Source organism: Rhamphochromis longiceps, linkage group LG7, assembly GCF_057381845.1.
Source record: "Rhamphochromis longiceps isolate RC_006_pf linkage group LG7, R_longiceps_female_GT1.1, whole genome shotgun sequence".
Classification (NCBI taxonomy): Eukaryota; Metazoa; Chordata; class Actinopteri; order Cichliformes; family Cichlidae; genus Rhamphochromis; species Rhamphochromis longiceps.
The window spans coordinates 34959225-34972355 of record NC_140563.1 but is presented as its reverse complement, the minus strand read 5'-3'; the positions used below and the strand labels follow the sequence as shown (position 1 = coordinate 34972355).

General features: G+C 41.5%; 1 protein-coding gene across 1 annotated transcript; it reads right to left on the bottom strand.

Annotated features, from left to right (window-relative positions):
- Positions 1–1378: 1378 nt before the first annotated feature.
- spag8 (sperm associated antigen 8) lies at positions 1379–8937 on the bottom strand. Its single transcript, XM_085413484.1, has 6 exons — positions 8721–8937; positions 7565–7724; positions 7298–7343; positions 5247–5361; positions 4930–4992; positions 1379–3373 (listed from the first exon to the last, which is right to left on the bottom strand). Exons 1-6 carry the CDS (start codon positions 8787–8789, stop codon positions 3266–3268), a joined length of 561 nt encoding a protein of 186 aa, XP_085269610.1. The 5' UTR covers positions 8790–8937; the 3' UTR covers positions 1379–3265.
- Positions 8938–13131: the final 4194 nt, after the last annotated feature.

Here is a 13131-nt window from a genome sequence, read left to right as displayed (position 1 = left end):
GTGGAACCAGCTTCCAGTTTGGATTCGGGAGACAGACACTATTAAGATTAGACTTAAAACTTTCTTTTTTGCTAATGCATATAGTTAGGGCTGGACCAGGTGACCCTGAATCCTCCCTTAGTTATGCTGCAATAGACGTAGGCTGCCGGGGGATTCCCATGATGCATTGAGTTTTTCCTTTCCAGTCACCTTTCTCACTCACTATGTGTTAATAGACCTCTCTGCATTGAATCATATCTGTTATTAACCTCTGTCTCTCTTCCACAGCATGTCTTTATCCTGTCTTCTTTCTCTCACCCCAACCGGTCGCAGCAGATGGCCCCGCCCCTCCCTGAGCCTGGTTCTGCTGGAGGTTTCTTCCTGTTAAAAGGGAGTTTTTCCTTCCCACTGTCGCCAAAGTGCTTGCTCATAGGGGGTCATATGATTGTTGGGTTTTTTTCTCTGTATCTACTGTACAATATAAAGTGCCTTGAGGTGACTTTTGTTGTGATTTGGCGATATATAAATAAATTTGAATTGAATTGAATGTTTTAGTCAGCCAAGAGAGATCAAAAACATTAAATTTAGACTGTATTGGCTATGGCCGGTGTGTTTGTCTGGACTGGATCGGCCCTTGAGTTTTTTCCCCATCTGTGGAATGCTGCCAGTCTACTGTTTACCTCAGCTGTCAACATGGGTGAAAAGCATGCACTTTTACTTACTCCGGAAGAGGCTATAAAACTTTGTGAGGACTGTGATACGGGTCAGTAATTCAGAGACGCTAATCTGACCGATGAAAGCTGAACTGTCCGTAGTGCTGCTGATTTTGCTACTGTTAACTGCTGTTAACCCGTTAGCTGTTGTTAGCTGCTGTTCCCTAGCATTAGTGATACTTTCTTTGAAGTGGATGTAACATCGTTATTTTAGTTTAGTTTTAGCTAATGATAATAAACCTGTTAATTATACACTATTTTTATTTGTGAGTACTGTACGTTTACCATGGGAGCCTATGGAGACTGTGCCTCCAGCAGCCAGTAGAAAAACTCTTTTTGGTCCCTTTATATAATTTACTTCTTTAAAACAATTGTTCCAGGTTAGATTTTTGTTTGGGAACTCAGCCTTCAATTTTTATTGAGGCTTCATGGCTTTGGCGCTTTGACTAATTAAAGCTACAGCCTATTGTGTCTCCTAGGACTGACCCGTGCTAACTGGTTTGAGTTTAAGCCTTCTATAAAAATAAATTAGCTGATTAATATCATGAGACATCACTGCACTAATTAGGAGACATGTGTCTGTGAGTTGCACCCTTATAGTTTATGGATTCTAACCAAGCTTGCTGCCATTCGGTTGATAACTAAGCGCTTTGCCTTCTTGTCGAAATATGGCCACTGACTCAAAATGATAAGATAAGATAACCTTTATTAGTCCCACATGTGGGAAATTTGTTAGTATACTTGTTAGTATATTTGTCATAGTATACATAGTCTATGGTTAGGACCTGGTCAGCATTAGGATACAGTCACTTCAGTTATGCTAAAATAGCAGTTACACCCTTGTGGGAACAGAACATTACCTTCTGACCTAAAAATGACTTCACTGTCTGTAGATTTCTATTGTGCAGCGTAGCTCAGCATGTATAAATAGCACAGCTGAAACAAAATGACAGTTGCTGTATCACATTTCATTTCAAATGTTGAGTACAAATCTGCTGCAAGCCCTTGTCTTTCAGAGGCAAATTGGTTTTCCTGTATGATGTGGTGAGATATTGAAATGTCTGGAGAGAAAAGCTGCAGCGATATACACTAAAAATTACTTGTCGCCATAGCTACCACCCACTAATCCCTGCTGAAAGCCCAGAAAGGATCAGCAGAGCCCAACATTGTCCTTTGATTGACAGAAGACGTACATGAATCTGTAGCATACATTGTGTGACTCCCAGCGATGTATTGTTTTAAATTAGCATGCTGTAGCAGCACATGTGTGTGAAGAAGCTGTTGTTCCTCTTTAAGGGTGACATATTTACCCCGTGTCAGAGAAAGGTGTGTCTTTTTGCCACTCAGCACTAACTGAATGCAATAATTACAGGTTGCAAAAAGGAGGAACAGACATATTACAGAAAAAGATGAACAGAGGATGTAAACAAACTCCCGGCTAGGTGCACACAGCAACACAACAGTCAGGTGCAGAAAGTACTAAAGTTGCTGTCACACCCATCAATCAGTGAAACCTGCTTCATCCTCCGCATGGAGGAACCACAGCTAACAGTGTGAGAGAGACAGGGTGAAAGGTTTACTTATTACAGATATTCTTAGACTTTGCTTGAGAAGGTTCTGGTTTCTCACCAGCTCTCAATCCATCAGAGCACCTTTGAGATGTGGGAGCCAACAAATCACATCAACGTGGACCAAAATCTTCATGAAGAAGAATTACTCTAAGGCAGTTCTGGAGTCAAAAAGGGTCCAACGCAGCGCTAGGTGTACACAACAAATTTTCCTTTGGATATATGTGCACACTTTGAAAACACTGGCTTCTCAGACAGTTATGAACCGTTTCATATGCTAAGTGACGCAATACGATTGGCTGATTAGAAGTAATTCACTCCTTGCAGCCAGGGGCCATCTTTAGCATCTCAAAAACCCTCCAGTCAATTTGTTGTTGTTACCTGGGGAAAAAGTGGGCAGGGACAATCTGAAATGATTAAATCTGATTGGCAGATTAATGCATATTACTGAGAATGAGTTAATCTGTCATGCCCGGCAGCTTGGAGTTTCTTCCACTGATGGCACGGAGATACTTGCTCAGTAATAAGAAAATAATGACATCCCACGGGTCCACTTCCACACTCAAAACATCCTTCTTTCCTCCCATTCCTGTGACGTGCTCATGGTGCAGATGTAAATACAGCTGCGGTCATGGTACTCAGCATCTAGGTAGCATCTTTTCAAACACTGACTGCTGATTCATCTCATCCAAGTCAGTTTTGTTGTCAATACACTGACAGTCGGGTACACAGAATATATGCTGGTCTCCCAGCTGTTGCATAGGATTTATGATGTCCAGTACACACAGTGAGTCTTGTGCAGCTCTAACTGCTGTTTTGGCGATGGCAGTTCACTTAACCAACATGAGTGCCAATAATAACAAAAAAAAGAATAGCCTTAAAGAATAGATAAATCCTTTGCGGTGCCACTATCGCTAAGAACTAAACTTAACCTTTAAAATGGATTACCATTTTAATAAAAAAATCATTAAAAAAAGTGGCAGAACAGCACACTGGTGTAGTGCCTCAATTGTCAGGTGGGAGATCAATTTCATCCAGCCGCTCGGTGATGGGCGTGCTGAACAGAGCCGACTTCCTGAAGGGTCCCTTCGAGCTCCGGGCGGCAGTCACACCCTGTGACACAAAAATACACTATGACTTGGTGATATGGCCTAAAATCCATATCGCGGTATAATTTGAAGCACGTGCGGTAACGATATATATCGTGATATATTCTTTTCTTCTGTATAACGTATTTTCCACACTATAAGGCACACTTAAAATCCTTTAATTTTCTCAAAAATCGAGAGTGTGCCTTATGTATGAATTCTGGTTGTGCTTACTGACCTCGAACTGATTTTGGCGTGCAGAAATCTGTTAAAAAATGTTTTAGTACAACTTTGTTAAGCCACACTGCTTGATGGATTGTCAGAGCATTACGGCTGCCGTAGTGAGGAGCTTCGCGGAGTAATCTGGGTCCAAAACTCCATCTGCTTCAGGTCCCAAACGAACACTGAGAGTTAAAAACGGTCTAAATTCTTTCATCTTTAATTAAATCATCAGTGATGCTGCTTTACCAGGTGTAACAATTAAGTTTAACATCCAGGCATCCATGAAAACAGAATTTATTAAATTTAACGGAGTTAGAAGTTAACAGGAAGTTAGCTCGCAAGTTTCCACCTAAACATGACATACCATGTTCTGACTGAGAGATTTTTGAAACTAATTCAAACGTACAGCTCTGCTACCACTTCCAACATAAATGAAGACAGAAAACTAAACAGGAGTGGCGTTTGCAGGGGTACTGAAGTTGGACTACCTGGTATATAATGTTGTGCTACCTGATTGCTAGCGACACAGCTATGTTAGCATAACATTAGCACAGTGAAGCTGGAGGATGAACGCCAACTTTTTTCCACTCGATAAAATTTAACGTGAGGGATTCTGGTGGTCAGGGACAAATGCAATCGCATAGCAGGATGCTATACACGGGCCAAACTTCAGTCAGGAGAACAACTGAGATTATTCATCCACAATACGAGGTTAGTTATTAATATACTGCAACAAGATGGGAATAGAGAGAGAATTCAACATTAATGAATCAATGTTACGGAAGTGGAGGAAGTGCAGTTTTTGCCTTTACCCATATTTCAACAGTGCTTCATCTCTTTGCTATGACTGCCGGCATAATTTGCAGATGATAATGGTTGTAGCTGCTGCAATGCTTTCCACCAAAACAGGCGCAGCTTGATGACGTCATCAACATGCACTATCGCGATAGAGCGGTATAGTCAAAATCTCTATCGTTGGCCAAATTTATATCGTTTCTATCGTATATCGTTTATATCACCCACCCCTACTATGACTAATCACAGCAGAGAGAGGTGATTAATATCCTCCTCTTGACCTTGGTGGATAAGTGTGACTCTCCTGCTGCTGTTGTGTGTTCCCTGACATATTTCATGGTGCTATTAGTGGCTAAACAGTATTCTTTAAGAAAGGAAAACATCTGCTCAGACACTAAGGACAGACCGCAAACACAAGTGTTCATCATCAGACAGGGAAAATTGCTGTGCTGTTGATCACATATAACTTTCAACCGATAAATAAATCACTTAAATAGAACTTAAATATGGATATTTTAAAGGAGAGAAAAAGAAACCACTATGAGATAAAGCAGTCTGACTTACCTGTATCCGCTGGCAGTTTTCACTCCAGAATGTGATGGCCTGGTCAGTTTTGTAGTCATGAACCTGTAAAAAATTAAACCAGTAAAATGTCAGAAAGATTTTCAGGCTTTTATAGGAGAGGCTGATGATGTACTTATTATTTTAGGTATTCTGCTTCTCACAGCAACTGTGTATTTCACATAACCAAAATACAAACAACTCAAAGAGGAGGAAATAAAAGTATGGAAATTTATTTTGTAGTTTTGAAATCAGATTGTTGCTGTTTGGGGAGATTAAGCACAGACACAAACACACACAAAGTTTGTAACTCTACATACACGTGTTGTTTCAGGTTTATGAGGCACAAATCCCTCCACACAGAAATCCTTCTGGGTTGTGGAGCAGTACTCCGTTTTGGGAGTCAGTGGGTTCAGATCAGCATGAATCTTCTCACTGTGAAAACAAGAAGACAGAATCTAAGCACCAAGCAGCAGCACTTGCCTGTGATCCAGCACATACAGTTTTTGTTGTTGTTTTGTTTTTTTAAGTGTAGCATGATGTAATTAAATGATTTTGTAAACAACCTATTTACTATAAAATATACTGAAAGTTGCTGCACATTGAAAGGAGCCAGCTGAAGTGGTTTGGGCATTTATGCCTCCCGTGCGCCTCCTCAGAGAGGTTTGTGAAGCCCCTGGGCAGAACCAGGACATGCTGAGGAGAGACTATGTCTCTTGGCTGGCTTGGAAATGCCTTGGCTTCCCCAGATTAGCTAAAGGTGGAGGTGCTAGAGGGAGGTCTGGACATCTCTGCTGCCCACACAACTGAGACCCAGATAAACAGCAGAAAATGGATGGTTGGATGAATTCTAGGTCTTTCCTGAAATCAAAAATCAATCAGTGCTTCCCATCTGAACTCCTCAGACACAGATGATTTTTTCCTATAGTGACGTGAATATATTGAAAGAAGCCACACAAAAATTTTGAGGTGGGTTGAAGATTTATGCTCTCTCTTGTTTCCCAGAAGTTCTGAAAATCATTGCATTTCAAGTACAGAGATATCCAGCAGACCTGCAATATATTTTTATGTTTTATACACAAAGCTTGCAGTCTGAACAAAGAGAGAAGTCTGAGTAACATGTCCAAGTTATCATTTAGAACATGCAAAGAACACTATTTCACAGCCATAAGCTGCACGTTAGAAAGGTATTTTGGAAACGAAATGTATGTAAGAAGCAGAACTTGTTTTGATCATCCAATTACCCAGTTTACACCTTTTCAAGTTTTCTCCATTTTCTTAAATTTGTTTTTCCATTCCTGAAATTTTCACATGGCTGCTTCATGTACTTAAGAAGAAAATTTGCCTTTAACTCCTGTGTGTAGGGCCTGCAACTCAGAAAATATTCAGAATTCATTCATAATGCTAAAGTTAGTATCATAAAAAGAAAATAAAATCAACTGCTTCTGAAAGGAGTGATTTAAAAAAATAATATTATATGCAATTATCCATCTGCCTCATTTGCTATTAAGATTAGCCATCCTGGAATGATGTCTGACCATACAAGGATGGTTTTTGCTTTCTTTCAAATCTTTTGACGGAACGTAGCACGCAAGCTGAAGCGTTGCATTCACTGGAAATAGTAAAGTCGTCTAGCCCTAGCAGGTGCAAGAAGCACTATTAGCCAGGCGCAGTCTGCTCATGCCCACACAGTCCAGCGAAGAGCTCTAATAAATGCAAACATGTGTGGGTGAGCTGATGGTGTGCAGGGCGTTTAAGGCTCCTGGTGTAAGCATCATTTATTTGCATCGTTTCACGACACTCAGTGTCTCTGTGGTATTACATATAGTATATAAAATATGTCATACTGGACTGAAATGAAACCCAAAGCTTGATATTCCGCCAATCTCCCATCTGGCTAGGATTATTTATACACAGTGTTGTGCTTTACATAACAGCCAATCAGCCAAATCATACAAAGCTATTGGACACACCATTGGTGTTTGCTTATAAAACTCAGGAAATTTAGTGTATGGTTTAAAATCAAATGATGACACACTGTCTACTACTAGTCAAAAAGTTTTCATTGAAGACATTACGCTTTACAGGCTTTTATGAGTTGTTAACTTGTGTGGGATGTTAACAACCACCTCTGCAGGGATGGACTTTATAAACCCCATAAGGGTGACTGGCCCCTGTGTAAAATAACACCATAAAGTCTGATTTAAAAGCTATCACAGCTGTGACTGAACAGTAAAACAAACCCCGACGTGTAAATATTACATCACCTTCCCCTCAAGACATGGTCAGGCAGTGCTCCTCGTCTCCATAAACAAACCACTTCCAGAAATAATTCGTTTAACATCAAAAGACTTGTTCATAGTTCATTTACCTTATCATCTGGGCAGTGTGTTTTTTAAGCAGCTCGCCTCTGATGCCTGAACCGAGGAAAATACAAAAGACAGGATGAACAGGGCATGCATAGAAAGCCATCCCCCAGAATAAAAAACTTTTTTAAATTAAAATAAGAAGAGGTCACATCAAATAATAAAACCTTTCAGCTCTTTGTAAATGCTTCTCTGTTCTTTACATGGCTCTTAATGGTATGGGTTTCAACATTTTTTTTCCATTCTGGCTGGTGAAAGATAAAGACACATACCCTGTAACCTCCCCACTGGAGTCTTTGGAGCAACATAAGCTGCTTTCAGCGTAGTCACAGACTCCATCTTGGACTCCAGGTCTATTGTGAGAATCCCCTTGTGGCCATGTATGTGCTTGTGTGTCTTTGGGTCCTCTGTATGGAGATCTGCAATGGCTCTCTGAGTAAAAAAACCCCAAAAAAACAAAAATCACAGGATTTTTTAGTCGGGTGGAAAACCATAAAAATCTACAATTTTGGATAAGTAAAAAAATGTTTTTGTACTTTTTCCAACTGTACACCATCACAGCTGATTATAAATCAGACAATCAAGACATGACTGCAGTGCAGACTTTCAGCTTTATTTCAAATGGTTTTACAAATGTATTGAATTATCTGGTGAGGAATTACAACTATATTGATACACAATTACTGGCCAGTCCATTAGGTACACCTGTTCTTTTTAAACTGCTTTTTAATGCAACTATTGAATTAGCCAATTACATTGTAGTAACTCACTGCATTTAGACATGCAGATATGGTCAAGATGATCTGCTCAAGTTCAAATCAAGCCTCAGAATGGGGGAGAAAGGTCATTTAAGAACATGGCGTGGATGATCTGGGTATTTCAGGAACTGCCCATCTACACGAATTTTCCCACAGAACCGTCTCTAGGGTTTACAGAGAATGGTCCAAAAAAGAAAAAAATAACCAGTGAGCAGCAGTTCTCACGGGTAAAATGACTTGTTGATGCCAGAGGTCAGAGAATGGCCCGACTGGTTTGAGCTGAAGGCAACAGAAACTCAAACAACCACTTGTCATAAGCAAGGTATGCAGAAGGACATCTCTAAATACTACACAAAATAGCAAACCTTGAAGCAGATGGGCTACAGCAGGAGCAGACCATACGAAGAATTAAGGCAATTCTGAAGGTAGAATTGGATCCAACTTAGTACTAGCAGTGCTAGCAAGGTGTACCTAATTCTGTGGCCCTGAGTGACATCCGTGTTATAACATATACTTGCTGTGTCAGGGACTCTGTCTTTCAAATATGGTTACCTAGACACCAGGTGTTAGCTCCAGATTAATTATTAGATTAAATTAGCAAACGTTGTTAAGAAGTCTCGCGTGAACTTTTAACATTAGCTAAACCTCGGAAATGGTTCACAGCACTCACCTCTTCGACCCAGTTATGCAACATCGGTTTTCCAACTTTATGTCCCACAGCGGCTGTCTGCTCGGTCATAACGGGAACAAAACTATGGAACTGGACTGAACGCAAGTGAATGGAGCTGCGGGTAGCTTCGGGATCGTCTTTCTAAGTTAAAGTTTACGAGCATCGCTTAGCAACAGCGTTTGTTCGACGGAAGCGTCGCCATGACAACAACAACAATGCACAACGTAGCACGTTGTAAGAAAAGGTAAACTTCCGGGTGGAATGCATTTTAAAACCTTATTTGGGGCCAACATTAGCAAACCCATGTTTTTAATCAGACTTGGCTGGTGATTCTATTTTATGAGCCAGTAGCAACTGAAATTAAATAAAATTTAGACAATGCTTTAAAACAGCTAAGATTTAAGATGGCTGTCAAATTGTGGGACTGTACGTTCCAGGTCCTAACCTGAGGTCCTCAGCCAAGGTTATCCCACAATTTCAGCTGAGAACCAAGGCTGATCCAGCTTTTTCAGTCAGTGGACCCACTCTCTGAATCAAGCTTCCTAAGAAGGCTCACTGTCATCTTTTAAATCCATCTTAAAGACATATATGCAGCTTTTTTCTGTGCCTGCACTTTGATTTACATTTATGTTCTCCATAATAATTGTTTTATCACCTTCCCCTAATTATCCTTTTTAATTCATTTTTTAATATTTGCTTTTAATTTACCTGTTTTTCCATTTCTAATTTTCTTTATTCCTTGCTCTTATCTCCATTTGTTGCCAGTATTCTTTATGTTATTTCATTCCATTTCCCATCTTGTACTGTGAAGCACTTTGTAACTTTGTTTTGAAAGGTGCCATGTATAAATAAAGTTATTATTATTCAAGTTATATATAGTCTGTCAAATATCATCCACATTTACAGAGGAGCTAAAAAGCTTTCCTCAGAATGAAAGTGGAATAAGACATTCTTCTTCACATTCTTTCGGGTGAGCACAGAGGCAGAGCTTCTAGTCTCCAGGAGACAGCTGAGCGAGAAAGTGCTGTCCCGTGGGGTGCAATTAAAGTGAACAAAGATGACACCCCTGTCATCTGATCACCTGGTAAAACGGCTTTACAGCCATTCGCTGATTGATACATCTACGGGTACAGCCATCCTGCTGAGCAAGGGTTGTGCTGCCATTGGAGGAACATTTCAGGTCAGAATTTTTTTCTCCCCCTCTATTGAACTCTCTTATTCTTCCATTACATAAGGCAGAGCTTGATTCAGCTGTGAACAGTGAAACAGCAACTATAAATCATCAAGTGAACATGAGAAAGTATAGTTGTATTAATTGGGGCAGGGATAGCTCAGTAGGTAAAGTGGTCGCCCCATGATCGGAAGGTCGGCGGTTCAAATCCACTTAACGGCTACCCTGAGGTACCCCTGAGCAAGGTACCGTCCCTACACACTGCTCCCCGGGCGCCTGCTTAGTGGGCTGCCCACTGCTTCACAGAGTGAATGGGTCAAATGCAGAGAAAAACAAGTAATTTCCCCATGGGGATCAATAAAGTATCCATTATTATTATGATCCATACAGGCAGATTTTTATAAAGAAACTATATCTTTTTTAGACCGACAGACTCCAAGTGCAGCCCTTAATACTTCAATGTGTCTCAGTTCAGATACACTGTCATGTAGTACACTAGAAAGCACATACTTTCATTGTCAGTAAGGTGCTGTTGTCTCAAACTGTACATGGCATGTTGTGCATTTTTGGACAATATAATGATTTCTGCATTTGTACGACTGATTTTTCGGAACATTTACAACCTGTTCATCCACACATCCAGAGCAATATACTTCTAGATTTAATAAACAAAGCCCAGCAGACACATGGAAAGACCAGACAAAAATCTGCTTCTTGTGGAAACTGGTAGTCCCTCCCTGCTTGCTTCAAGATAGTAACGCTTGATCGTGAGGCCTTTTAAGTCTTCCACAATTGACAGTTTCACAATACATATTCTATGTGTCACAAACTGGCCTACACAAACATGACAGAAAGAAAGATGCACAGCAAATGACAATTAAAAACCTCTTCATTTAAAACTAAATAAACCACGGGTGGCCAACCAGTCAGAGACCAAGAGCCACTTTTTTATTGTGTTACCGCAAATAGCCACATCATACACATGAGCACACATGAACATCACCCATCCCTTCCTCTCTCTCTCTCCCTCTCTCTCACACACACACGCACAAAAAATACACACACCTCTGCTCAGCCAGATTTATTGTAAATGTCACACACCAACATGATAATGACAGAAATGGACTCCTACAGTACTAAAACCACAGGCCAGTCATTTTCTGTCATGAACCGAAGTTCAGTACGCAAGCTGGACCCAGAAGCAGAGACAACACGCACAGGAGTACGAAAAATAAACTTTATTTTAACTAAAGGTGTCCCGGAAGGGTCAAAGGAAAACACGCGAGAAACTAGAAAAACCAAGGGACCGGGGGATGAGTTACGCAGGAACGCAGTAATCGGGACTGTGGGAGGCTGCAACAGAAAGAGGGAGAGAGTTACTGGGGAGCGGGGAAATAGCAGCATACGTGGGGGGAGAGTATGAGTCTTACAGTCAAAGCGGGGCCGTGGGAGCCGGAGGGAGGGGTGAGGGTCCGCGGGGGAGCTCCAGGAAATTAGAGGTGATTGGTACTGGAGGCGATCCAAACTCCAGACGGGCAGGTGGACAGGCAGGTGGCTCAAAAACACGTCGAGCTGTTACCTGAGCGCAAAAGAAAAGATTAGCGTTTGTTCAGGTAAATGAGGGTTTTCACAACCGCCTTCCCGTGGGTCTACGTTACCGCTGTGAGACGACTAACGGACTGGCGTGGAGCAGCTGGCTGGGCTGGATCAAATAGTCCACCTGATAATCGCCTGAGATGGGATGCAGGTGTGGAGTTAACAGCCACACCCGTGGGCGTGGGCATCCCATCAGCTCCTCGGACACCGGGCTGCGGACCATGACATTTTCAACAATGAACATTGTGTGCACTGTCTCACACACACAAACTCTCAGTTCAACCAAGTCCACAAACAAAAATATAATAATCTACAATAGCATTTTTCTTTTACTATGCATGTTCTTTAGTGGGACTTCTGGCATTCCTTGCCTTGAACACTCCTCTTCAAATTTGGCTTGTATTCCGTTGTTGTCACTCAAAGCAATTCTTTCACATGAGTGTCAGTCAGAACAGATCGATGCTTTGATTTCACATATTTTAGGGTAGAAAACACAGACTCGTGACAGTATCTTAAGAGCAGCCCATTTAACATTGGGGTATTTTTCCATTGGCACACTTTTCCAGAACTCAATGGTCCATTCCCTTAAAACAGGTTTCAATTGGTCCTCCTCATAAAGATCAATCATCTCCAACTCAGCCGCAGCTTCATCTGTGACTAGCGGGACTTTCAAACAGTCCGTCTGTGCATTAAATGGGTCGACGAGGAACGTAATCTGTGGCCTTTTCTATTGTAGATCACGGAACCAGGTCACAAAGCTTTCGTGCAAGTTTTCAACCAGCATTGCATATCTGGCTCTTTGCTTACTCAGGGCGGCGCTGGCAACTTGCCCGCTGGCTTTAAGCAGAGTGGGAAAATGCGTTAAATCTCCTTTTTGAATATGCGCCTTGGACAGCTGTAGTTTGTTGACAAACGCAAACACACTTTGCACCAGGTCAGGCAGCATTTTTAACTTACCCTGCAGGGTCAGTTTCAGTCTTTCCAAGTGACACAGATCCATAATCCATTTGAGGTCCGAGAGCTTGGGATAGTCCTTGTCCTTCTCTTCCATAAACAGTTTCACGGCATCCAAAAGCTCAAAGACGCGAGAGAGTACCTGGCCTTTTGACAGCCACCTCACAGTGCAGTGCAGCGGCAGGTCACCTGGAAGCCCTTGGTCCAGCTCAGCGATGAGATTCTTGAATTGTGTGTGGATATAGTTGACGACTTCCATCACAGGATTTAAGACGTTATGTAAATTCATTGATTTAGACACGAGTTGCTCCATGTGGATGATGCAGTGGAAATTCCAAAACTCAGGAAATGTTTGGTCAGCTTTGCACAGCCCCACAAGCACGTTCACAGATCCCATCATGGCTGGTGCTCCATCCGTGGCTATTGCAGTTAGTTTCGTTATGGTCAGATTTGCTTTTTCAAATGCAGCCATCATGGTTTCTTTTACGTCTATGCCACGGGTTCTGTCTTTTAATGGCACAATATCCAGGAGTTCTTTGATCACGCAATTGCTTGACACAGACGATTGCCAATTGAGGCTTGTCTTGTATATCACAACTCTCATCCAATGCGACACTAAAATACTCGTGCTTGAAGGTCAGAGTGCAACTGTGTTTCAATAACCGTGTTAATGTCCGATATTCTGTGTCC